Source organism: Zalophus californianus, chromosome 8 (genome assembly GCF_009762305.2).
Source record: "Zalophus californianus isolate mZalCal1 chromosome 8, mZalCal1.pri.v2, whole genome shotgun sequence".
Taxonomy (NCBI): Eukaryota; Metazoa; Chordata; class Mammalia; order Carnivora; family Otariidae; genus Zalophus; species Zalophus californianus.
In genome coordinates, this window is record NC_045602.1 from 100,760,027 (window position 1) to 100,787,035 (window position 27,009).

Sequence of the window (27,009 nt, forward strand, 5' to 3'; positions counted from 1 at the left end):
CAGGCTGAATGCTTCTGACATCATCCTGCCCAGTGGCTCACTGCCATATTCCCACCATGACATGATGAAGGGGTGTCCCACAGTCCCCTCAGTGACAGAAGCTCCCTATGACTATGGTATCCAACCAACAGGAAGAAGGTAGAAATGTTCTGTTTGAAAAAGACCCTCAGGGGAACCCTCCTACACTGTTGGTGGGAATGCAAGCTGGGTGCAGCCTCTCGGGAAAACAGTATGGAGGTTACTCAAAAAGTTGAAAATAGAGCTACCCTATGATCCAGCAATTGCACTACTGGGTATTTACCACAAAGATACAAATGTAGGGATCTGAAGGGGTATGTGCACCCCAACGTTTATAGCAGCAATGTCCACAATAGCCAAACTGTGGAAAGAGCCAAGATGTCCATCAACAGATGAATGGATGAAGAAGATGGGGTATATATATATACACTGGAATATTATGCAGCCACCAAAAGGAATGAAATCTTGCCATTTGCAATGATGTGGATGGAACTGGAGGGCATTATGCTAAGTGAAATTAGTCAATCAGAGAAAGACAAGTATCATATGATCTCACTGATATGAGGAATTTGAGAAACAAGACAGAGGATCATAGGGGAAGGGAGGGCAAAATGAAACAAGACGAAACCAGAGAGAGAGACAAACCATAAGAGACTCTTAATCTCAGGAAACAAACTGAGGGTTGCTGGAGTGGTGGGGGGGTGGGAGGGATGGGGTGGCTGGGTGATAGACATTGGGGAGGGTATGTGCTATGGTGAGCACTGTGAATTGTGTGAGACTGATGAATCACAGACCTGTACCCCTGAAACAAATAATACATTATATGTTAATACAAAATCTTATTTGTTAAAGAAAAAAAAAAGAAAAAACCCCTCAGGAACTTGGAAGGCAAGCCAGGGGTCTCCTTTGAGACTCACTGAGTACCAAAACTGTAATTTCACAGATGAAAACCCTGAGGTCAGAGAGAGGGAGTTTACCCAAGTGTTAGGAACCAGCAGGCCCAGGACTAAACCCAGACCACCTGACTCCCAGGCCCGGCACTGACAGAGCTAGAAATGGCATCCTGAGCACATGCATGAGATTCTTGGGCAAAGAGTCTGGAGAATGTCCGGACGTGCCACTTTCAAAGTGCAAGCACTTTAGTTTTACCTGGATTTAGCAATGGCTAGCAAGACAAAATCAAGTCTAGCTTTAAAAAAGCCTTTAACTACTTTGACAGCATCGTGCTCATCTGACAGGCTGGGAATTAAGTGTACAGTGTCAACAGTCCATACTGGTAATAAGTTGTCAGCAACTCAACAGTTAAGGCAGAAGGGAAGGGAGTGAGGAAACCACATGTACTTTTTAACTCATTGAATCCTCATGGTCAGAATCTTCTCAAATTCTCTGGTTTCATTTTGGATTAGCCCCAGCTGGGCTTCCAGAAAACTGATCCTAGTATTCCTTGGAAATGGAGGTTAGTTCTATTTAGAGAGACCATGGATTCAAACCTCGAGGTAAGAGCATCGCAGATCCAGGTTTCCCTGAGAACAAATGTAGTATCGGTAGCTTATGCTGACTTTACATAATTTGAAATAAGCAAGCTATGTTCTATACTTAAAGTAACAACAACTTGGAATACCCGGGGAACCCAACTTTTCTCAGACAGTATTGTTAGTTATCTACTGCTACATTAAGAAATGACTCCAAAGACAGTAGCTTGAACAACAAACATTTATTATCTCAGTTTCTGTGCTTTGGAAGTTTGGGAGTGGCTGAGCTGGGTGGTTCTGGCTCTGGGTCTCTCAGGAGGCTGCATCAAGGTGTCAGCCAGGACTATGGTCATGTGAATTAGACAGATTGGAGGATCTGTTTCCAATATGGCTCCCTCACACGGCTGCTGGCCGTTCCTCACTTCTATGTCCTCTCCACAGTGCTGCTTGAAGGCCCTCACACTATGGCTGCTGGCGTTTCCAGAGTGAGTGATCCCGGACCGAGCAAGGTGGAAGCAATGCTTTTCATCACCTTCTCTCAGAAAGTGACACACCATCTCTTCCGCATTTTACTTATTGGAAGGGAATCACTAAATTCAGCCCGTGCTCAAAGGGAGGAGAATTAAGCTCCTCCACTTAGAAAGGAACATATCGCACAATCTGTGGATAGATTTTAAAACCACTGCAAGTCCAAAGCATTATTTACTTATTTGTTAACAACTTACCAGTGCCCACTGTACCTTCCATTGCTTTTAAATTAATTGTTTTTAAATCAGCAAGATAAATATCTGTCAAATATCCAGGCAGAGAACTAAATCATACCAATTTCTGGAGGGGCAGGCCCACTTATGGTTAAGTTTCCTGAAGATAAATTTCACAACCCCCTCCCCCCAAAGCTCAAAACATTTCTTCTTAGTCCAGAGGATAAAATAATAACTTATGAAGGAATAACATAATAATCACTGTGCCAAATATCCTTCTTTTCCCCAAGTATCTATTAATCTTAACTTCTTTCCTGCACAGAATCCAATCCATGGTAAAATACTTTTACCTCATCCTTACTTAAGGGCCAGACGTGCAGTATAAAAACTGTACATATCTTCAGTACACGCCATACTGTAATTGTTTCCACCTAATAGATTATGGACTCTGAGAAACAAACTGAGGGTTCTAGAGGGGAGAAGGGAGGGGGGATGGGTTAGCCTGGTGATGGGTATTAAAGAGGGCACATTCTGTGTGGAGCACTGGGTGTTATGCACAAACAATGAATCATGGAACACTGCACCAAAAACTAATGATGTAATATATGGTGATTAACATAACAATAAAAAATTTAAAAAAAATGTGAAAAAAAATTTAAAAAATAAAATATTAAATATGAAAAAAATGGTACTAAAAGAGTTTGAAAAGCACATATAGATATTTTATGAGTTACACATTCGTGTCACTTTTTATGGTCATATCACATACTTGATGTCTAGGAGTGGCTTCCATCTCAACAAATCCTGCAAAAATTTTCTATAAAGCAACACTCTTTGTTTTATAAATATAAACTTTCATATACACTGCCACTTCTGGAATTCTCCATACCAACAATGTGGAATACTTCTAAGAACCAGGGAATAATCCAAAGGAATACTGCTAAGAACCAGGGAATAATCCAGTCTCCCAGCAGCCAACAGATGTCCCAGTGCCCACTGCCCAGTAGACCAACAACTAAAAGGAGAGAACTGGAAGCCTAGCACAAGAAACTCAAAGGAGATTTGTTAAGGGAACCAGTAAAACCCATGCATTTTACTGCAAAGTAAGAGTTTTTTTCCCAGAACCTCACTCCTCTTTCCTACCTTACACACTAGTCCTAGAAACCTTCTAATCTGAATTCTAATCTTACACATCAGAAAGTAGAACGGATTCAAGAAAGTTCATTTTTGGTGAGCTGATGAAATTAACAAGTGGCAGTAAATTTATAAAGTGTTGGAAAAGAGACAAACCACATCATTCTTGGGGCCAGTGTAGGAACAAGCAATGCAGTACAACTTGAGTTTATGATTATAACTGTGGAATTATAAAGAAATGGTTATGTTCTCCACACTATTTAAGAATGTGACGTATTTTGGAAATATTGTTGCTTAAACAGATATGTCTCTTCAGGCAAGGGAAACAAAAGGAAAAATAAACCATTGGGACTACACCAAAATAAAAAGCTCTTGCACAAGAAGGAAACCATCAACAAAATGAAAAGGCAACCAACTAAAAGGAGAAGACATTTACAAATGATATTATTTGATAAGGAGTTAATATCCAAAAAATGTAAAGACCTTATACAACTTAACACCAAAAAACCCCAATCCAATTAAAACATGGGCAGAGAACCCGAACAGACATTTTTCCAAAGAAGACATACAGATGGCTAAGAGCCACATGAAAAGATGCTCATCACTCATCACCAGGGAATACAAATCAAAACCACAATGAAATAACACCTGCACCTATCAGAATGGTTAGAGTCAAAAAGGTAAGAAATAACAATTGTTGGCAAGGATGTGGAGTAAAGGGAACCCCCCCCCCCAATACATTGTCAGTGGGAACACAAATTGGTGCAGCCACCGTGGAAAACAGTATGGAAGTTCCTCAGAAAATTAAAAATAAAAATACCTTATGATCCAGCAGTTACACTACTGGGCATTTACCCCAAGAAAACAAAAACACTAATTCAAAAAAATATATGCATCCCTATGTTTATTGCAGTGTTATTTTATTTATTTGAAAGAGAGAGGGGGAGAGAACATGCACAGGATCAGGGGGGAGGAGCAGAGGGAGGAGAAGCAGACTCCCTGCTGAGCAGGGAGCCCGACTGGGGCTCAATCCCAGGACCCCAGAATCATGACCTGATCTGAAGGCAGACACTTGACTGAGCCACTCAGGTGCCCCTACTGCAGTGTTATTTATTATAGCCAAGATATGGAAGCAACCCAAGTGTCCATCAATAGATGAATGGATAAAGAGATTATATATATATATATATACACATACATATATACAATGGAATGTCAGTCATAAAAAAGAATGAGTTCTTGCCATTTGCAACAACATGGACCTAGAGGGTATTATGCTAAGTGAAATACATCAGGTAGAGAAAGACTAATACTATATCACTTCACATATAAGTGGAATCTAAAAACACAAACAAAAACAGAAAACAGACCCATAGATACAGAGAACAGATGGTTTCCAGAGGGGAGGGGGATGAAGGGTAGCCAAAATGGGTAACAGGGAGTAGGAGGTACAGTCCTCCAGTTATAGAATAAGTCATGGGGATGAAAGGTGCAGCATAAGGAACATAAGCAACGGTATTGGTACAGCATTGTATAGTGACAGATGGTAGCTACACTTACGGTGAGCACAGCGTAACATAAACTTGTCAAATCTCTATGTTGTATACCTGAAATTAATGTAATTAATTTTAAAAATTTCAATTTTAAAAAATTGTTTTTTTAAATTAAAAAATATTGTTGCTTAAAAAGGATGAGTTCTTAATCACTGGGGAAACACAGCTATTCAGAAAAATGAATTGCGTGAGGGTTTCAAACAATTAAAGCTTGATAGATACTTCAAGCAAATATTAACTAAAAAAATAATTTTACTACTGTCACTCATGTTAAACAAGTGTCCTCAATTAGTTGTGCTAATTTTCCTTTCCTTTATTTTTTTTAAACCATGATCTTATTTTTGAGATAGTCCAGGGCAGACTCCCCCCCAGCCCCACCCCACCATCCACATATCCATAATCAGCATGAAATAAACAGTAATATTCTTGGTAAGAAACTTCAAATTTTACAGAAAGATAAAAAAATGAAAAGTTCAAATCTTCCTAGCTTCTGCCCACCTCCTGCACCCGACATTCAAACCTGACAGATGCAGACACACCTAGTTCCTCAGCAATAAGCACTTCACAAGTTTGTATGCAGTCTTTAAAAAACTGCATATAAACACGTGTCCCTTAGGAAACATATAGTCGCCATAGGATTTATCCGTTCCTCAGTCATCAGTTCACAATTTTAACACATAGGATTTTTTGTTATTTTTCTCTTCTCCCTTCAAATTCTGAAAATTAAGCTTAAAAACCTGACCAAACTTTACTTCCTAAATACTTTTCCTTTGTGTTAAAAACAAAAGCTGAAAAGAGTATCCCAATTTCTAAGATTGATAGATCTCCTACTCAGACAGCAAGAAGAGTAATTTCTTTTTCTCCTACAAAACCTTGGTTTTTAACTGTAACTTAAGTTTTTCAAAGGGCACATTTTTCACCTAATTTAGTTCAATTCAAAATGTAATTGAGTATCTACTATGTGCAAAACACGACGACAGGCAGACACAGCCCCTACCCAGGAAGAGCTTAGTGCCAGTGTGGTCAAGGGAGGGAAGGCGGGGGAGACAAAGACTGCTATAACTTACCTAAGGCTGGAGAGGAGGCTGGGACCATGCCTGGTGAAATGGTGAAAGGTAAGGGACAGCAATGGCGCGCCAAGGCCTGGTGATGCAACTCAGCTTATTTAAGTATGGTGAGTTTTGTGCCTCATTCCAATGTGAACTGACAAAGACCTGTCTGCTGGGTTTATTTCAAAATAAATGACAAACAATCAAGTGCCACCACCTGGCATTTCACAGTGAGGATGAAGTTCTAACACACCTGCCGGCTGCCAGCACTACCCACCTGGAGCAATGCAAGACAGCAGCTGGCACTCACTCTTGTTTGCTTCCCAGCCTCCTTCCCGCTTCATCACTGCCTTCTTCCCTCCATTCTAAGCTGTCTGAGCTTGCCTGCTTCCAAATGATTTTGATCACTCCTACATGACAATGGGACAGTGGATGTGGATTAGAAAATGACAAAGGAAAGTCAAACAACAAACAGCACTTTTCATCACTGTGCAGATACTTTCACAGGGGATTTTTCCTCTGTAATTCTTCAAAACGTTCTCTCCTTACCTAAGGTAGCATGGAGTATAACACCCTGGGGTCATACCCAGATCATGAAGGTAAAAAAGAAATGAATGAATTCAGATGCTTTAAAAAAAAAAAAAAAGTTGAGGAAAGAGTCAATTTAAAGATCCACTTTTTTTTTTCTTTAAGATTTTTATTTATTTATTTGACAGAGAGAGACGGAACACAAGCAGGGGGAGTGGGAGAGGGAGAAGCAGGGATCCCCATGCGGGGCTCAATCCCAGGACCCTGGGACATGACCTGAGCTGAAGGCAGACGCTTCAGCCACCCAGGTGCCCCAAGATCTGAGCCAACCAGGCGCCCCAAGATCCATACTTTTCTAAAGTATAAAACTATGTAATAGCTCTGGGGAGACATACAAGCCTATACTGTCTTCACAACAAAAAGTGACAGTGTGACAAATAATTTTAGCTTGAGTATCTTAGACATTATAAAAACTGTTTTTATTCCAAATGATCTGGAACTCTAGAGAATCTACCAATTTGTCCTTCCTCTCATTTCCATTGCTTTCGCCCTCTCACGGCAATAACAAAAGATCAGAAGGAGAAAAAGGTACAAAATGTCAGTGTGGGCAATGTTTTTCCATCAAGTCAGGCATGTATAAATGTGAACATATTTGTGGATTTTTCATTGAAATATCTTCCTGCTTTTGGGCTGAATCTGTAAATAAGACATTCGAATCACCAGATAACAGTATCCATATGGAAACAGAAACGACGTAAAACCAAAAGGGTTACTAAATGTAGATGTAGGATTAGGTTATTCTAATTACTACAAGTCTGATAGTACATTGCTTATAGATTGCTTCTTGCTTCAAAATGTAATAATTTTAGATGTGAAAGTTATCCATCTCTGATGAAAATTCTGGACTACGTTAACATTGAATAAAATATTTATTGTGACTTTTTCTCCTGTGACATAAGATTGTTTATTTTTTCCAGCTCTCCAAATGACACAGTTGCTGAACCTCTTTCAGCTGGTCTTGCCTGAAAATAATGAAAGATTAAAGATATTAGAAATAGATAAATATACAGCTCTACATGAAATCCCTTAATGCCATCATATATTTTTTTTAAAAACCCACCCTATGTAAATAAAAAGTAAACGAAAACATGAACCCACTAGGAAAAATGATTTGTCTTAATAATATTACCTGTGAATCATGGTATTTCCATCCTATCATGTAATAGATCTGATATGTGGCAGGTACTGAACCATCCTCATTTCTGTACATTTCTATAAAGACAAATGATGGTTACAATCTGAAAAAAAATGGAAGTGGAAGAAAAAAATCTGCTCAGTAAAAGTCATGTCCTCCAAAGAGAAATGGATATTGGGATACTTGGAGGACTTTGAGAATGCCTCACATGAAAAATCCTCAACGCTGAGAAGCTGACAGAAATACAGTTAAGGGCTGTTTGGAAAAAGGATACAGAACTACAGGATCTGTGTTCTGAAAGGAAGGACAAAAATCTGATGATGCCTTAACGGGAAGGGAAAAAGTACTGGCAACATTAAGGGATAAACACAGTAGGGCACGCGTTCCTCAGTGAGGCACGGGTGGAAAAGACAGCCAGCTCGCTTACCTCTGTACACAGCCGCGGCCGCCAGCATCGTGTCTCGGTGCAGCAGGGCTTTTCTATTCCAAGCACAGTTACTCTCACCCATACCTAAAAATACACTATAGGCAGTTTTAGATAATACCGCCAATAGCTGAGCTGCTCAAAGCACAAATTTAACCTCTTCACATCCAATGGTGTACCCCTCCCCATTCTCTAACAGGTTGTAGCTAGGCTTCTTAGTGACTCTAAAGCAAAAACTACTTGAAGCTTCTGGATATTAAGACCAGAGAAGTCAAATTTCAGGAGGCAAGTCCCATAAGCATGCCTTACTTGCCAACAGTGGTCTAAAGCAGACCAGCTGGGCAAAAGCAAGGCAACTGACCCTCCACGTGAGTCAGGAGGAGTTAGCAAGTACCTTTCCAAGGATGCCACATTTTATGCCCCTTTTAGATGCTCTTCAGAGGACAGGGCACTGCTACAATGCCTCACTCCTTCTAAGCCATAAATGTCTGATCGTGAAACTTGGGAGAGGGCTCTGAGACTCATTAGACAGTACCAAAACTATGATGCGTTTTCAGATTTTACAATATATTACTAATCCCAGATTAGGAAGAAATTACGTGCATTCTTTACAGGGGCACTTTTCTTTATGTTTTAAAATTTAGACTTCTGGGGCACCTGGGTGGCTCAGTTGGTTAAGCATCTGACTCTTGATCTCAGCTCAGGTCTTGATCTCAGGGTTGTGAGTTCAAACCCCGCTTGGAGGGAGCCTACATACATACATATATAAAATTTAGACTTTTTTTATTATTATATTAATCACCATACATCATTAGTTTTTGATGTAGTGTTCCATGATTCATTGTTAGCATATAACACCCAGTGCTCCATGCAGAACGTGCCCTCTTTAATACCCATCACCAGGCTAATCCATACCCCCACCCTCTCCCCTCTAGAACCCTCAGTTTGTTTCTCAGAGTCCATAGTCTCTCATGGTTCATCTCCCCCTCCGACTTTCCCCCCTTCACTCTTCCCCTCCTGCTATCTTCTTCTTCTTTTAACATACAATGTATTATTTGTTTCAGAGGTACAGGTCTGTGATTCAACAGTCTTTCACAATTCACAGCGCTCACCATAGCACATACCCTCCCCAATGTCCATCACCCAGCCACCCCAACCCTTCCACCCCCCACCACTCCAGCAACCCTCAGGTTGTTTTCCTCCTATCAGTGAGGTCATATGATACATGTCTTTCTCTGATTGACTTATTTTGCTCAGCATAATACCCTCCAGTTCCATCCATGTCATTGCAAATGACAAGATCTCATTCCTTTTGATGGCTGTAATTCCATCATTAGTTTTTGATGTAGTGTTCCACACAATTCCATTGTGTGTGTGTGTGTGTGTGTGTGTGTGTGTGTGTGTGTGTGTGTGTGTGTGTGTGTGTGTACACTACATCTTCTTTATCCGTTTATCTGTTGATGGACATCTTGGCTCTTTCCACAGTTTGGTTATTGGGGACATTGCTGCTATAAACATCGGGGTGCACGTACCCCTTTGGATCCTAACATTTGTATCTTTGGGGTAAATACCCACTAGTGCAATTGCTGGATCGTATGATAGCTCTATTTTCAACTTTTTGAGGAACCTCCATACTGTTTTCCAGAGTGGCTGCACCAGCTTGCATTCCCACCAACACTGTAGGATGGTGGCATCCCTGCCAACATCTGTCGTTTCCTGACTTGTTAATTTTCGCCATTCTGACTGGTGTGAGGTGGTATTTCATTGAGGTTTTGATTTGGATTTCCCTGATGCTGAGCGATGTTGAGCACTTTTTCATGTGTCCGTTGGCCATTTGGATGACTTCTTTGGAAAAATGTCTGTTCATGTCTTCTGCCCATTTCTTGATTGGATCATTTGTTCTTTGGGTGTTGAGTTTAATAAGTTCTTTATAGATTTTGGATACCAGCCCTTTATCTGATATGTCATTTGCAAATATCTTCTCTCATTCTGTCGGTTGTCTTTTGGTTTTGTTGACTTGTTTCTTTTGCTGTGCAAAAGCTTTTTATCTTGATGAAGTCCCAATAATTCATTTTTGCCCTTGCTTCCCTTGCCTTTGGCAATGTTTCTAGGAAGAAGTTGCTGTGGCTAAGACCTCTTAGACTTTTTTTTTTTAAGATTTTATTTATTTATTTGTCAGAGAGAGAGAGAGCACAAGCAGGGAGAACAGCAGGCAGAGGGAGGGGGAGAAGCAGGCTCCCCACTGAGCAAGGAGCCCCATGTGGGGCTCAATCCCAGGACCCCAGGATCATGACCTAGGCTGAAGGCAGATGCTTAACTGACTGAGCCACCCAGGCATCACTAGACTTTTTTCTTCAAGTTGACAGCTAAAAGCTAGGATTCATATTATTCTACTGTTCATTAACAATTAGTGCTGTATATTTTATTTTTTTGCATATACTAAAATTCCTTTGAGGCCACATTTTAAACTAGTCCATGAAATCAAAACAAACTTCAAAAGTAAAAATCCTTTATTATTTATTCTCTATATACTATACCACCAAAAATCAGTTCTTATTTTTGTTTTTCTTTCACAAAAAAGCCCCAATAAACTTCCCAATATCAGTTGTTCTTTAGAAGTTTAAAAATAATAATCTTCCAAGTTTTCAATGGCCTTATTAAAAACAATCAACAAATCAGCTGTAGTAAGTGAAACTTTTTTCTCTTCTCCAATGCCAAAATGTTCCTACTATTCCTTAAAATAATGAATCTCTGATACTAAAAGCAATGTCCAGCATCCTATGAATACAACAGCCCCAATTCATGAAGAACAACAGATATACAAACTAGACTGTCATGAAGAAAAAGGTGGATCTTATTCTTGCTGTCACAGTGCAGCTACACGACCTTAGACCAATCGCTATGGGTCTTCTAGGTGGCCAGACCAGATGATCTCTGAAGGCTTCTATAGCTAACATTACAGACCCATTATTACATAATCTGATTTAAAAACATTCTCCGATATTGTATCAACCCATATCAAGTGACCAGAGGTAAACTGGGAGTTGGACTGAAAGAATCTATTGTTGATGATGGCTGCGGTGCTTTCATTTCTGTTCACCTTCTCAGTGCCATGACTTATTACACCTTAGATACAGGCAATACCAGTGGAAAACAGGTTTAATTTATTTAATGTAAATACTTAATACATGAGGAGGGAGGGGGGAATACTTAATACACTAGAAATTCTAAAATGCCTTTTAGAAAATTGGTATTAGATACATTAAGATTATTAGGCATAATGTTCTCTCTGATATAGAAATTCAAGAGCACTACTGCATAACACTTATAGTCAGTAACTCTGCTGCTTGCCTCACAAGAGAAGCATTCCACCATACCAACCTTCCTTTCTCCTCGTGGTAGCAGTGTGATGTGGTGCAGAAAGTCTAGACTTTGGGATCATAATGCCAGTTCGGATCCTTAAGTAATCTAGGGCAACATCACTTAACTCTAATTAAACGGTTTTATCATCTTCAAAATGGAATGAGAACACTTCATAATGTATCATGGTAGACCTTTACTGAAGACCACCTGGGAAACACATTTAGGAACTTCTGACCAGCTCTGGGCTTTGGGATAACAGAAAAATCCAGGAAGCAAGTGACTGTTTAAGACTCTCACAGTGTTTTTAAGGTTAAGTTCAACTGCTTGTATAAAAATCTAATCTATTATGCTTTAGGAGGAACAATACTGAGTACTGTCTTTAAAAAACAAACAAACTGAACTTACCTTAAAACTACTGTGAAAGCCTCCAAAACTTTTCATGCATTCATCAGCTGATACACAACTTGTTTTGTAAAATTAGGTCAACATTCTGGACTTTTTTCTGTGAATTAATAACAATGGCAGCTCAAATGAGAAACACTACAACCATCAAGAAAAAAGTATAACAATATAAAACACCAAAAACCAATTTGAAGGCAACACCATCTTCCAGTAGGCAAAGCACACCTGGAAGTAGTCACCCAAGCTCCTTCCCCTCCTCCATTCATCCCTGGACCACTCTCCTTCCCATCTCAGCTGCCTCTGACCTTTTAAAGGCAGAGTGGTTGAGATTTCAGAATGAGTTAGGCTGCTACACTGGACTTAAATCCTTGCTCTATCACTTATATCACCTTGGACAAGTTACTTAATTTCTCTCTATGCCTCAGTTTACTCACGTGTAACAAGACAGATGAACTATATTAGCTCTAGTTTTACCTTCCTCATAGAGTATGCTTTATGAACAATGCTGGAGGATGAGCTTTTTAACACAGTGATCTGAGTCTCTCCTTCGCATGAAATTCTCCCCCTACAGTACCAGGCTCACCTGATAAAATCTAGAAGCCTCTGGTGGACTATCCTGCATCATTTCCCATCATCTCTCCACACTACATATTCAAGCGATACAGAATTACTGTAGAGTTTCTTAATTAGGAAAGTGAACGAAGTTGTGTATTCTCTTGCATCTCCCTGATTTTACACGGACCATTCCCTTGGCTTGGAAGGCAATGCCCCAAACCTGTACCACTCACTCACTCTCCTGGCAAACTTATTTTAGCTTAGGTCCTGCCTCTTCTGCAAAAGCATCCCTGATATCCTAAGCAGATTTAGGGATTCTGTTTTTCCCTATACTTTAAAACACAATTACCTCATTTTACAGTTAAATGCCTATGTCTATCTCTATGTCTCTACTACAGCACAAGCTCCGAGATAAGGAACTATGTATTTTCATCACTGGCTCAATAGTTGGCACATGGTAGATGTTCAATAAATGGTAAGTGAATGAATATAAAATCAACCATTTAATGTTTATATCTACTTTGTTAAATATCACTTTTACTAGTTATCTTTACATAATTCTTCTTAATCCTCCTAAAGATAAGAGACTCAAAGACTAGAATATATGATTTATGTAAAAGGCTTAACAGTAAAAATAAGAGAAGCACTGGCAAAGCCTCTTAAGGTAAATATTAGGCAACAGGTCCTCAAAATAGATGATCTATTTAAAACCCTTGAGGGAAGCGGGGGTTATCAACTGGATAGTGGCATGAGGCAACCTTCTGAGGGGGCTGGAAATGTTCTAGTCCTTGTCTGGATAGTGATTAAAAATACAAGCAACTATACAGGTAAGATTAGAGCATTTTACTATGCTAACTTCAATTAAAAAAAAAATGCACACAGATCAAGTAGGCAGTATTGGACTGAATTCAAATCCTAATTCCAGTTCCAGTGTGACCATGAACAAGATACCTAACTTTTCAATGTCTCATTTGCTCATTTGTAAAATTAGGATATCAGAAAATGTCACAGAACTGCACCCAGCACAGAGTAAGTTCTATATTTTTAAATCAGTGGGTAGTAACCTTTTCCAACTGATGCATCCCATTTCTAGTCTCTTTCTTGCTTCTCTCTTGAAATGAATCATGAGCATAGCATTTATTATATAGCAGAATAAAAATAAATGCTGCATTTGAGAAATATTTTTATCATTAGAGTCTGAATGATACATCATCGGCCCACCACCATCTCTCAAGTCTTTGGATGAAGGGACTCCGTGATTATGTCATGGGAAGCCAAGTGTTTGGGGCAATGCTTGGGAGGGGATGTGTGATTTATCACTGATCCCCTGTCATCTCAAACACACACACTATAAGCTGCCAATCCCTGTATTAATTTATAATGAACAAAGAGTGACTACAGTAGTAAGTTTTCAGCTACATACCTTTCTCCTTATAAAGCCAACAGAAGTGCCATTCTCAGAGGAGGCTGGATGATGGGTAAAATGGACTGTTATAAATGGGCAGCCAAAAGAAATCAGGTCAGGTAAGAGACTGCCAGAGCAGGAGTCAAGAAGGCAAGAGCTTGGCACCTAATTCTGCCATTAACAGGCAAGTGTTCCCTTTGGGCCTCATATTCCTCATTGTAATACAGAGATAAATAGTTACCAGAAGACTACTGAGAGAAGCAACTGCAATAGCGTTTAAGAAAAGCTATAAATCTGTAAATAACTGCAAGCTATTTAGTCTTATAAATCTCTTGCTTAAATCATCTTCATTTTTCAGGATCCAGATTAAAGTTCCCCTAGGTAAGCACAGTTCTGGTTTCAACGAACACACCTTTAATTGCTTCAGCTTCCTTCATTCAGCAAAGCTGCCTATGCCATTTGCATAATAAAAAGTAAAAGCTCATAATCTCTTAGGCAAGTCAAAGCTCTCCTTGGAGAAAATCACTTCTCCAGCAGCCCACTCGGTGGCAGATGTGTGTATGTGCGTACCTTACCTCTTTCAGAATTGGGAGGTAAGGGTTTGTATCCTTGTTGTTCCTCAAAACCTCTTCCAGGCCATTTTTTCTCTAACTTGTTAAAAACAAGGTGAGACCCACACTGTTTGGCCGTCACCCTCTCCCACTCCTGCTTGCTGTCAGACACAGACATCAGGCTCCCAGTCCCTTTTCTCATTCATCAGAGGATTGGCACCTGGTTCAGGTTCCATCTGTTCCCCAAGTCCTGCCACCACCCCAGGTTAATAATCACCAGTACCATGGTCTCTGAGATTTTTTAGTCTCCCCACCATTAACGATTCTCCGTTACTCTGCCTCTGCCATCACATCTCTAATACATCCAGACACGTCCTTCTTCTACTCAGTCACTGTCTATTAGGTTCCTAATGGCTCAGTATTTGGCCGTGTTCTCTTCTCACCTCATGCTCTCATTCCAGGCAATTGCTTCAAATACCACCAATTCACAAATGACTCATGATATTTTAACCAGGCAATCACCTCCTCTAAAACAACATACCCACACACCCAGCCACCTACTTGACATCTCCCCTTAGACATTTCACAAGCACTTCAAACCCAAAATACCCATATGTGAACACAAGAGGTGTCCCTGTCCATACTTGGTCTTCTTCTACTGTTTTCTCTGTCAATGAAGGGGCACCATCCATCTGGTTATGTGAGCCAGAAACTCAGCAGTTATGTTTGAAATAGCTCTCTCCCACCCACATGTAACCCATCAGCAAGGACTGTTAGATTTACATCCTAATTATCTCTAGAATCCATTCACTTGTCTCAAATCTCCACTGCCACCACCTTAGTCCAGGCCACCATCATTTCTCAATAAGCTTTACAGCAACGAGTCTCCCTACTAGCTGATCTGCCAATCCATTTTATCCAAAATGCAAATCTGATATCATGACTTCCCCCCTCTCCCTCCATTAAACGCCTCAAAGGGGTTTTAAGATAAAGACAATCTCAACAGGGACTATACAGTCCTCATTTACTCACCAATTTCATTATTTAATTCTCTCCTTTTTATTCCCTATACTCTAGCCAAAATGCCCTTTCAGTACTTGCCATGCTCTTTCTTGCTACAGAGCCTTTGCACATGCTACTCTCCCTGCCTGCGACTCACCTCCCTCCCCTCTTCACCTAGTTAATTCATCTTCATTTTTTAGAGCACAATCACCACTTCCTCAGATAAGACTTTCGTTGACTCTGACTAGGACTTATCCCTTTAATAAACCCCAATACTACACTAACACAACTACCCGCTTTCTTGTGCCTAGACCTGAGCTGCCAAGTGTTGTTGGAAAAAGTCACTGATGTGCTCTACCTGCCTCAGATGCACCCTTCAAGAAAGTTCCGCCATCTTTTTAGAAGCAGCCATAGCACCATGCACCTCTACTTTGTAGCACTTACCACAATTCTAATTTAACATTTATCTTTATGGCAGATGCGTGATGTCTGCCTTGCCCATTTTATTTTATAAGCTCCATGAAGACAGTCTGCCTTCTCCTCACCAATGTATCCCTAGTGCTTAGCCCCAGTACCTTCCATTGAGTCTGCTCTCAAAATATGACTCTCAAAAGGAGACTAAACATTCTTTAAAGTACGTTACCTTTTAAATCTTCCATCAATTCAAACATCCCAGGATAGTTAACTTGAATTTCATCAGTATCCTATTTAAAAAGAAAAAGGAATATTCATTTGACATTCATCATAAAAGACCCAGATTTGAAAACGGGCCACAGAGATTACCCAGACCAATTTCTCATGGTAAACAGGAATGTTCTTTATAATAATCTTTACAGATGTCATCTAGTTTATGCTTGATATATGAAAATGTCAAACTGCAGAATATTCACTATTCTAAGATTCTAATTCTAATATTCACTTCCTAAAATTACTCCATCAACCCCGCTCCAGTTCTCTCCCTGGGAACAACACAGAACAAGTCTATTTTGTATCTGCAAACCAACATCCTCTTCTTCAAGTCTTTGAACTTTTCCAGGATACTGTTAAGGTTTTAGATGGAGGGGTTAGTCTTCTGGACAAAATTTATAGATTTATAGATCCTTACACATCCTTACTGCGTTACTATGTATGTTGTCAGAATCAGTCTCTTAAAATGTGGCACCCAGGGGCACCTGGATGGTAGAGTCATTAAGCATCCAAATCTTGGTTTCAGCTAAGGTCGTAATCTCAGGGTCGTGAGACTGAGCCCCACATTGGGCTCTGTGCTCAATTAGGAGTCTGCTTGGGATTCTCTCCCCCCACCTTCCTCTCTCTAAAAATCTTAAAAAAAAAAAAAGTGGCACCCAAAATCAAGCCAAATAGGGTCATCTCCCAAGATGTTTCCAATCTGCTTCTAGTAATGCAGCCATACTGCACTGGCTCACCTGGGAGACAGGCACACCGCTGGCACATACAATTTATTTTTCAAACGGACTTCTGGGCAATTATGTTCCATTCTTTCTGAAGCCTGATTACAAGAGTTTACGGTTGGTACAGTGGCAGAGACTAATGCTCCCCAAATATCCAGGTGCTCCTGATACTTTCCAGCCCCCGAAAGGCATTTCTTCTGGCCTACCACAGCAAAAGGAAAGGAAAGAGCAAGGTAATAAAGAACTAGTGAGGCTTTTCCAGGCCATCCCTTTGGCTGTAGTAACCTCAGAAGATGAAAGGGCCAGGTGGCACAACTATGGGATGGAGATAAGCTGCCCAACCAGCACAGGGCTGTGATATGATAAAATTCTGTGTTAAGCACATAATCTTTACAGATGTCATCTGGTCTATGCTTGATATATGAAAATGTCAAAGTGCAGAATAAATATTCACTATTCTAAGAGAAATCTTCCTGAAGATTCCTAATCTTTAGATCTCCAAAAAAAATCCCTATATTGGGAATGAGCCCCCAAATACAGGACACACACTTTTTTCCCAAGTTTGGTATCAAAATGCTGCATGTAACTAAACCTTCATCTTATTTGCATTAACCACTTTTGAAGTGTCTAGATCTTTTTGTGTTTTGTAACTTTATCTGATGTGTTCACTATTCCTCCTGATTTTGGACTTTAATGTTGAACAGAATCAAGTATAAAGCCCAAAGAACAATTATCAAAAACATCCATTCTAGAGGTGCCTGGGTGGCTCAGTCGGTTAAGTGTCTGCTTTCGGCTTAGGTCATGATCCCAGGGTCCCATCGAGTCCCATGTCAGGCTCCCCGCTCCGCAGGAAGTCTGCTTCTCCCTCTGCCCACCCCCCACTCGTTCTCTCTCTCTAATAAATCTTAAAAAATCCATTCTAATTCCCAGACAAATGCAAAACAAAATGACCACTATTTTTAATCTTAAAGATACAAAACAAAGTATAAGCAAGAGTTCCCATATTCTTATATTATTGATGGGGCATATAAATTGATGCTATGTTTGGAAAGTCATCTGACCCTGTCTGTCAAAATTTCCATGTACAGATTCTTTGACCCAGCAGCTCTGTTGCTAGAAATTGACCTGACAGATGTGCCAAGATTATGTGAAAGGAAATACATTGCAGCACTGAAACAGCAACAAAACAACAATGAAAAACCAAAAAACTAGCTGTAAATAATCTAAATGTCCATTAATAGAGAACTGATTAAATTATATCTATTTAATGAAATACCATACAGCTGTTAGACAATGTGGTAGATATTGTAAGGGAAGATCTCCAAGATACGCTACTAACTATGGCGCCTGGGTAGCTCAGTCCATTAAACGTCTGCCTTCAGCTTAGGTCATGATCCCAGGGTCTTGGGATCAAGCCCTGCATCAGGCTCCCTGCTCAGCAGGGAGTCTGCTTCTCCCTCTCCCTCTGCTCCTCTCTCTGTCAAATAAATAAATAAAATCTTAAAAAAAAAAGAAAAACGTATGCTATTAACTGAAAAAACCCTTGAAGAGTGCTTATAAAAGCAACAGAGTGTATATACTGTTGCATACGCAGGTTTAAATGACATAATTGTATAGTGGTCTATGATAAAAAATTGTTCTGAAAGGATATATACACAACAATGGTCATCTTTGGGGAGAGGGACCAGGTATCAGAAGTCAGGAGGAGGAGACTTCTTTTCACTTTAGACCTGCTCTGTTTATCTCATTCTAACTATACATTTCTTTTAATTTCCTTTTTCTTGTTAACATATGCATGACGATGTTGTATGTGCACTTTTTAATAAGACCATCTCTGGGTAGTCAATTTCTTCTCTGTATTTTTCTACGTTAGGAAACTATTTTTTAAAGAAATCATAAGATTAAAAACAAAATTCCTTCCAGCCCGATACCTAGCTATTAAGCAATATCCTTCAAAAACAATCTTTCAATGAAACTAAAAGCATTATCTCCATCTCAATCAAAAGAATACCACAATAGCTTTGTCAAAGTCCTTATTCGAATTAAGATGGACCATATCTGCAGTTTTCTCCTAATATATTATCTGGCAACTCTATTCTAAAAGGAAATGAGCCTCATTCAGAAGGCCCACTAACTCTGAAAATAATTCACTATGAAAGTCATATAAATGTAAACAGGCAAATCTTGAATTCACCTTAAAAATAAAAATCCACTGCAGTATAAAAATGATATACCTAATGTTGTATGCACCATAAACCTGTATAACTGATTTTATAAGCTTTTGGGATGGGATTTTTTAGAAAATGAATTATGATACAATGTTAATACAGCACATTAGAGACAGTGTATACGTCTCAAAGAACAAATTTGTCTATATTATTAAATCATCAACTCTCTTAATTTTTATAAACCACAAAGATTCCACACCAATATTTCTGTATTATCTTAATGTTTGAGTTATTCAGCTCATATTTAAAAAATGAGAAGGTATTTCCATAATAGATTTCCCAACTAACAGAAATGTAGGATTTTAAGTGCTATGTTAGGTTAAACATTTTTAGTAGAAAATTTTAAGATTTTATTTATTTATTTATTGAGCATGCACATGCTAGCAGGGGGAGGGGGAGAGAGAATCTCAAGCAGACTCTGTGCTGAGTACAGAGCCCAATGTGGGACTTGATCTCACGACCCTGAGATCCTCACCTGAACCAAAATCAAGAGTCGAACACTTAGTCGACTGAGCCACCCAGGGCTCCAGCAGAAATTTTTCTAAAATGCACAGTCCACTTTACAACCATAGAAAACCGCAAGAAGACACACTTTTGGGGGTCCACAAAGTCAAAACTATTCTTAAAATAATACTAAGATGCTATTGGGCTTTTTCACCTCTCAGTCTCTCACAAGTACACTGAATTTTTCCTAAGTTACGTGACATGTGATATTCTCATAGACAGTCTTATGACTGCAGAAGAAGGCATGAGAATTTAGCACTTTTATTATGTCATACGTTAAAGAAATTTGTAAAAATGTAAAGCAATGACATTCTTCTAATTTTTTCTTTTGGAAAATAGTTTCTTTCTTTCCCCACAAAAAATGGATGTTTTATGTTAACACATAATAGGTACACTATTGTTAGTTTTAAACATATTAATACTAAAATTCAGTTTCAATTTCTAATTTGGTTAATATTAATAGATATAACCCACATAACAAAAGCTCTCTTAAGGTCCTCAATAATTTTAAGTGTGTAGCAAGGTCCTAAAAACAAAATTTTGAGAACCATGGCTCATAGGAGAGAACTAAGATTTGGGGGATTAAAGACGAATGACAAATTGCCAATTTATCTCTACAGTTTAATGTTTACAACCAAAATGTATTTGTTATTACTTATATAATTAAAAAATGTTGAAAAATATACAGTGATCCCTCTTGTACAATTGCCTGTGTTTGCCAGTGTTTGCTTTAATTACAAAGCAGCACCCTCACATGAGGCAGAGCTTTCCCCTTTCCAGCCGCCAACAGCTGACTGTTGTTTTGCTGACTCAGGCCATTAGCAGTTTACAAAAGACACAGCTGTGAAATCTTGAAGGTTGCTGTCATTTCCTAGCCTACTGTCTCTTCCCTTCTTGAGGCTCCTTTCCGACCTCAGAGACCCTCATGGTCTATGGTCTATGCGCCGTGCTTTCTACCAAAACAAGGAAGGACGGGACAAACTTTTCTTGGTTGGTTGATTTTATGAAATATATTCACATTAAATCTCCTTAAATGGTTATTTCAATCTTAAGCCTATCATCAATGAGAAGATTTCTTTATCAGGAAATTCCTATTTCCTCTAGAATAGAGATGTGTTTTTAACCTGAGGGGTTTGGAAAATCATAGCAAGTCTACCTAACTGACCTCTGAAGGCAGTAATGAAAATCCTTTAGAGTGACCATACTAATGAAAGGAGCTAGAAGGGGTAACCACTGTCTGTCTAGATGACTCGCTGTTGGAAGCCTTGGATGGCAAAGTACTAGGAGTATGAGGAGGGGGAGAGCGGAAGGCAGGAGCAAATATTTATTGAGCATCTATCACGGTCCTGGCACTTCACACCCTTTATCTTAATACTAATAGCCACCTGAGGTGAGAAACATTTGAATTCCTTTTAAAAAAAATGAATGCTCATAGACAAGAAATAAATCTCCCAAATTGCCCTAGCTAGTAAAGGGGCAAGACAAGGAACCAAATTATACCTGTCAGACACCAATGCCCCGTACCATCACTGTACCATGCTGACTCCACGTTTCTTCTGACAGCCTATAGGTCCTCTTTCCAGATCTCTCTAGCCCTAATGGTGTATAGCCCCCTTTCCTACATTCTCTACCCTTGACCATAAATGCACATACCTTCATTTCTGCCTCATATAGCACTATTTCAGTTGAGGGCTGGTGGTAGAGGTAGTGCTGTAAATGCTCCTGTACATCCCCTTTTCCCCATTATCTGAACTCTCTCATATTATGTTGTGTAACTCTGGATTTAAAGATTCTAATGGAGTAGTAAGTCTTGGAAAACAATCTCCTTGTTAACTGAGGTTTGGGTTTTGAGCTACATATTCAGGTAAGAAATACTAAAAATTTCATGTTCCTACCTTTATCAATCAAGATGTGTTTATACAAACTAAATTTAAAAAGAGAGAAAAAGTGTGAAAACCTTTTCATAATACCATCGTTACCTACAGATCTCTAATGAGAAGTCGTTTCTGAACTGTGTGATCAATAGGTTAATAAGAATTAATCAACTCTCTTGATACTTACCACAGTCATTGTATTAAAGCCAGCTCTCCCAAGCAGATGTCCTAAGTCATTGAGAGCAGTGAAAGGAGAAACGTGTGGAGAAAATCCTCCTTCCCTTTCTGTTTCTGCTAACTGTAATGAACACCGAAGTTCATAGAGTGTGTCACCTCCAAACATTGCGCCAATAAATACTCCATCTGGTTTTAAAACGTAATGAATCTGTAATAAATATAAGACAACAAAATTGGTTAAAATTTTATACTAAAAAAAATTAGGATAAAAAATGTTAAAAGAATAAATATATGGTGTCTAAATCAATATTTTACAATCACCGTTATTTTGTCAAATAATCAGAAAATTTAATAAATAACACCTAAGGCAACCAAATGTCAGAAAGAAACTGCTGCAGCATATTATTATAAAGATGGACAATAATTCATTGATAGTATTAATACCTATAAAATGTTGTTTTCAACTTTTCTAATAATAGACACAAATTACTTTTATAGTAAGAAAAATACTGAAAGAAAAAAATTTAAAGTGTGGTAGGTTGCAAAAATCACAAACCTCTACTGTGCCCTTTAAATGTCACCCCCATCAAACAACTCCCATCAAAAAATGAAGTCTACTTCCCCTCTCCCTGAATCTGGGACAGCATTGTGACTTGCTGCGGCCAAAAGAATGCAGTGCAAGTGCCAGTGTGCCAGTGTCACAGCAAAATTTGAAATGGCCTTCCATGAGTCCCTGTGCTGCCACCATGCTGTGAACAAGCCTGAGCTAGCCTGGTGAGGGGTGAGAGACATGAGGAGCAGAGATCACTCAGACACCCCAGCTAAGGCCATTCTTGAGAGGCTAGCTTCAAGACAATCTAGCAGCAGATCACAGACACTGGCTTTGTGAGCCAAGCCAGACCCAGAAGGATTTCCTATCTACGGCCAACCCAAATTCCCACCCGATCCACAAAATCCTGAGCTGTTGTTTTAAACCGTTAAGGTGGGGTGGCTTTTTAGCAGAAAAAGCTAATTTATACAGAAATTATTGTGATTCACAAGATTAACCTAGTCAAACATTAGTTTCCTTGAAGGAGAAGTAACTAACTTATTTCCCAACTTTAAAACAAAAGCAATTTTTAATTGGTACATCAAGCAAAACAGTGACTGTAATGGCTTCCAGAATCATAAATGTTTACTCACTGACTCTCTTAGAACTACCATCTGAAACTAGATTTGATGGACTATTCTCAACAATGAGGAACGTTACAGGAAAAGGTAGATTCTGAAGTAAACGCCAAATCATAGTAGGCTCTCTCATCAAAGTATCCATCCTGAATTTATATTTAATAAATTATGAAGCAATTATGAAACAGTATATAAGCAAACTATAAAATCTTTGCTTTCTTCCCTTCTGCCCCTTTAGTGTTGCTTCCTTCCCTTGTCACCAAACTGTAATATAGCAGGGATCTAAAATTCAGTCCTCAGCTCTCTGCAGCTTCTTTCTACCTCAGAGGGGCTTATCGATTCCCATGAATTTCACAAGGATGATTTCCAATCACTATCTTTAGCCTGGACATCTTCCCAGAACTCTAAACTCATTTTCATCTGCCTGTGCCATGGATATTTGTCTCTTGGCAAACTCACCCTCCCAACACAACCAACACACACACACACTTATTCTCAAACCCACTCCCCTCTCCAATTGCCATATTTCTGTCAAGTACCATTTTCCATTCCCTTTATCTGATCATTACCATTCTTTCCCCTGCTTTTACTAATTATTCTCTCAGGCAACCAGACTCAAAACTTTAAGGTGAGCTTGGACTCCTCCCTGATCTTCAGATCTAACCAGCCACCAAACTTGTTAATTTTTCCTTTACAGAGTCCCCAATACTCTCTCTTCCTGTTAACTCCTGCCACTGTCACCTAGCTTCAGTTTCTCTCATGCTTGGATCATGGAAACAGTCTCTTTAATTGAACCAAAACTTCCAGTATCAGTTTTCCAAGTAGCAAAATGAAGACATCTTACAGAGTTATTTATTTAATGCACATATAAAGCAGGGCACAGTGCTTAAGATATGGTAGTTATCCTGCCTGCCAGCCTTTTAATCATGTCACTTTCCTCTTCAAAATCCTCCACAGCAGCTCTGAATTGCATAAAGAATGAACTCTAAATTCCTTAATCTGTTACCCAAACCTTCCTAAATCTGGTCCCAAGATACTTTATCTCCCAGTACTATACTAATTTCCACAGAGGCTTCCTTTCTGTCCCTTCATGCTTCTGAGGCTCTTATATCTCCCACCTACCCTGTGATTCTGCCTTCCCACCCCAAATCTGACCTATTCTCTAAGGCTGTGCTAAACTAATTCCCTGTTCTTGAAGCTCTCCTAGGCCACTCCAAGCCACCGTGATCTCCTTCCCTCTTCTAAACACAGTGCTTTTTATCTACTCCTCACCAGTCCACTGATAAATGCTACCCAACAAACATACCTCACACTCTCTAATTATAAGTCACAGGGAAGATACAAATATGAACAAATAGGTTCCTACCCACTGAAAATTTATAGGCAATTAAGAAAAGGGGCCCACACAGAAAATGTCTTTTATCAATGTGATGTTAATATCATTTTGTCCAAGTCATTTTGTATAACTTTTCATAAATATTTAAAACATCTCCATAATTAGATTTCTTGAATTCCTAGGCAAGGGAGTCACTCAATGTACTTCTTAATATACCAAAGGGCACCAAGTGTATCTGGCCCACAGAAGATAATAAATACTTGATTTGCTTTCATTTCCAACTATCAGAAGTATAAAGTGGAAAATATTTGGAAGATTCTGATAAAAACAGAAATATTTAGGAGTTTCTAATAATAAAATAACACAGGCTATTAGAGAATTTCTTACCTGTTCAAGCGCTCTAGGAAGGTCATTCACCCAGTGTAAACTAGAATATTAATAACATTTTGGTTTTAGCTTAATTCATATAATTAGTATAATTATCACTCATATAAAGAAAAGCCATCAAAAAGGTATTAATTTTGAAGTCTAAAACTGCATATCAAAATTCACTGATTGTTTTCATACAAGTTTTAAAGCAAAAAATATTTCTAGGGGAAAACCTTCCTTCTGTGACATGAGAAAACGTTACAGTACTATAAATACTATATAGTATTTAGAACTTAATTTAGGAAATCTCTTGCATTTTTTTTTTTTTTTTTTTTGCCTCTACTCACCCCCTACCAGTGCGTGATGATATGTGATGGCAAGAATCACAGTCTTTGTAGAGTTTGGTCATACTTTCCCGACAGAGGTGGCATCTTCCTATGTTGACTTCTAGGATAGCACTGAATACCCATTTCAAATCATACTGTGTTAAGCTCACATTTATCTTTCATGATGCTTTGTAACAATTATTAGATACTTTAGAAATTAAGAAGGTCATATCACAAGCTCTATTATACTTATGGGGAAACTGAAAGCAACAGAATTAGGTACTTGCAAACAGCAAGCAGAAAAGCTAAAACTCACATTCTAACTCCCGGCCCGGGGCTCTTTCCTTGAGACCAACATTCTCTGTAATGTTTTTCATTTCATGATAGAATGTGAATAATTTTCTAAATTTGCTAAGCATACCTTAAAAAGCATGGAAGAAATTACAAACTCACTGAAGAAAACAGATAAAGTGCAACTCTCCCAGTTTGTCTGGGAATGAGGAGTTCCTGGGATATAGGCCTTTCAGTGCTAACACTAGCGAAGTCTTGGGTGAACCACAGTGACTGGTCACCCTAAAAACAGCTATCAAAAGGGCTGTGCTGACATAAAGAGCATGTTGAATCTTTGAAAGAAAATCTGACTGTAAAACAAGATAGGGGAAATTAAGTTACACACAGACTTTTATTTTTCCCTATTAGATGCTGAGTTCTTTGAGGACGGAATCCCTGTCTGCATTCATTTTTCTATTTCCCCAAAGCATCTAGCTCAGAGCCTTGTGTATTATAATCTATTCAATAAACATTTATATGTTTGTATAATCAATGTGGAGGGACATGGTAGGAAGCACAAATGGGAAAACATAACCTTAAGAACCATATTTCTGTGTGGGAGAAAAACTGAAGTTGAAGGAACTACTAGCTTTTCCTTACTTGCCAGACTGAATTTAGAAGAGTGCTCTGATATTTGAATGTTGGAGCCAGTATACTCTTTCCAACTCCTGCCCTCATCAATATGGATACTAAGTTATGTATACTTGGGAGGAAAACCCCTGTATCACAGATGAGCTTTAGCAAATTGAAAAAAAGTTGGGGAGAAAAAAGTTAAGGTATCATCTCCACTAGGGAGCATATAATTCATAATTCTTTACCAGAGAAGTCTTACAGTTTATAAACTAAGAAAACTGGTTTGTGACTTAAAAAAAGTTATTAAGAATTTACTCCATTATCTATTTTCTTTACCCAATAATATTAAAACTGTATACCATAAGTTATTTATAACATACATTTTTAAGAAGTACAAATGGATTACCAACCTTAAACTGCTAACCACCAGGTCAAATGTATTTTCTCTGAAGGGAAGGAACTCTTCATCAGCTAAAACACTGACAGTAGGAATTTCCATTTCTAAGACATTTTTCTAGTGGTTAAAAAAATACAAGTTCAAAATACATTCACAGAGAATCTCAGTTACTAATGCAATCATTGTTAAATTTAGTCAATGTTATATTTACTTGGCAGTTTCTATACCTACCAAAAAAAAACAAACAACGAAACAAAAAAAAAACAAAACAGAGCCACAGAGAAGATCAAGAAGTGTTTCTTAAATGAGAACTAAGACCAGCCACAAAAACTGGCTAATAGTTGGGAAAAATATAAACAGGATACCTATCTCACACCAAAACAAATCTCTGAAAGCTGAAAATTTCAGTGGAATAATTGAAGCCATAAAAGTACTAGATGAAATTATGGGTAAACATTTTTATACTCTTAGATGGTAACACTTTAAGCAAACGTGACTCAAAAGCCAAGAACTGTAAAGGAAAAGACTGATCTATGTGATGATAAATTAATCAAAAACTTCTAAAAACCATAAACAATGTAAATAACACACTTTGGAAAATATTTACAACATAGATGATGAAATTAATATCCCTAAAAAACAAACTCTTAAAACTACCTAGAGTAAGAACACACTAAGGCAACAGTGCAGGTATAGGCACATCACAAAATTACTTACAAATTCACAAATTAAGAAATACCAACAGCCCAAAGACATCAACAGCTATTTGGCTGCATTCAAAGTGCAAATAAAACTATCAGTAAGATTCTACTTTCTGCCTATCAAACCGACAAAGACAGAAAAAATGGCTCAGTCCTGCCAAAAAAGAGAAAAAGTGCTTTCATATAATATTATTCTTTTTTTTTAAAGTTTATTTTATTATGTTATGTTAGTCACCATACAATACATCATTATTTTTTGATGTAGT

The 27,009-nt window shown here is 38.6% G+C and overlaps 1 protein-coding gene across 5 annotated transcripts in view; it reads right to left on the minus strand.

Annotated features, from left to right (window-relative positions):
• Nucleotides 1–6,679: 6,679 nt before the first annotated feature.
• The window catches only part of NDUFAF5 (NADH:ubiquinone oxidoreductase complex assembly factor 5), a 28,112-nt gene continuing 7,782 nt past the window's right edge, over nucleotides 6,680–27,009 (minus strand). The window contains exons 5-12 of one of the 5 annotated variants that reach the window (XR_003524620.1): nucleotides 26,056–26,159; nucleotides 24,435–24,474; nucleotides 21,555–21,752; nucleotides 15,996–16,056; nucleotides 11,843–11,939; nucleotides 8,078–8,161; nucleotides 7,645–7,727; nucleotides 7,430–7,477 (exon numbers count right to left, since the gene is read on the minus strand). Coding sequence is in view for 3 of the 5 variants with exons in the window: in XM_027621735.1 (XP_027477536.1) it covers nucleotides 7,385–7,477; nucleotides 7,645–7,727; nucleotides 8,078–8,161; nucleotides 15,996–16,056; nucleotides 21,555–21,752; nucleotides 24,435–24,474; nucleotides 26,056–26,159 (663 nt within the window). In the remaining 2 variants the exon portion in view is untranslated. Of the gene's footprint in view, nucleotides 7,478–7,644; nucleotides 7,754–8,077; nucleotides 8,173–11,842; nucleotides 11,940–15,995; nucleotides 16,057–21,554; nucleotides 21,753–24,434; nucleotides 24,475–26,055; nucleotides 26,160–27,009 lie in introns of those variants that run through there. The other 4 variants (XR_003524619.1, XM_027621735.1, XM_027621736.1 and 1 more) reach the window with 4 other exon arrangements.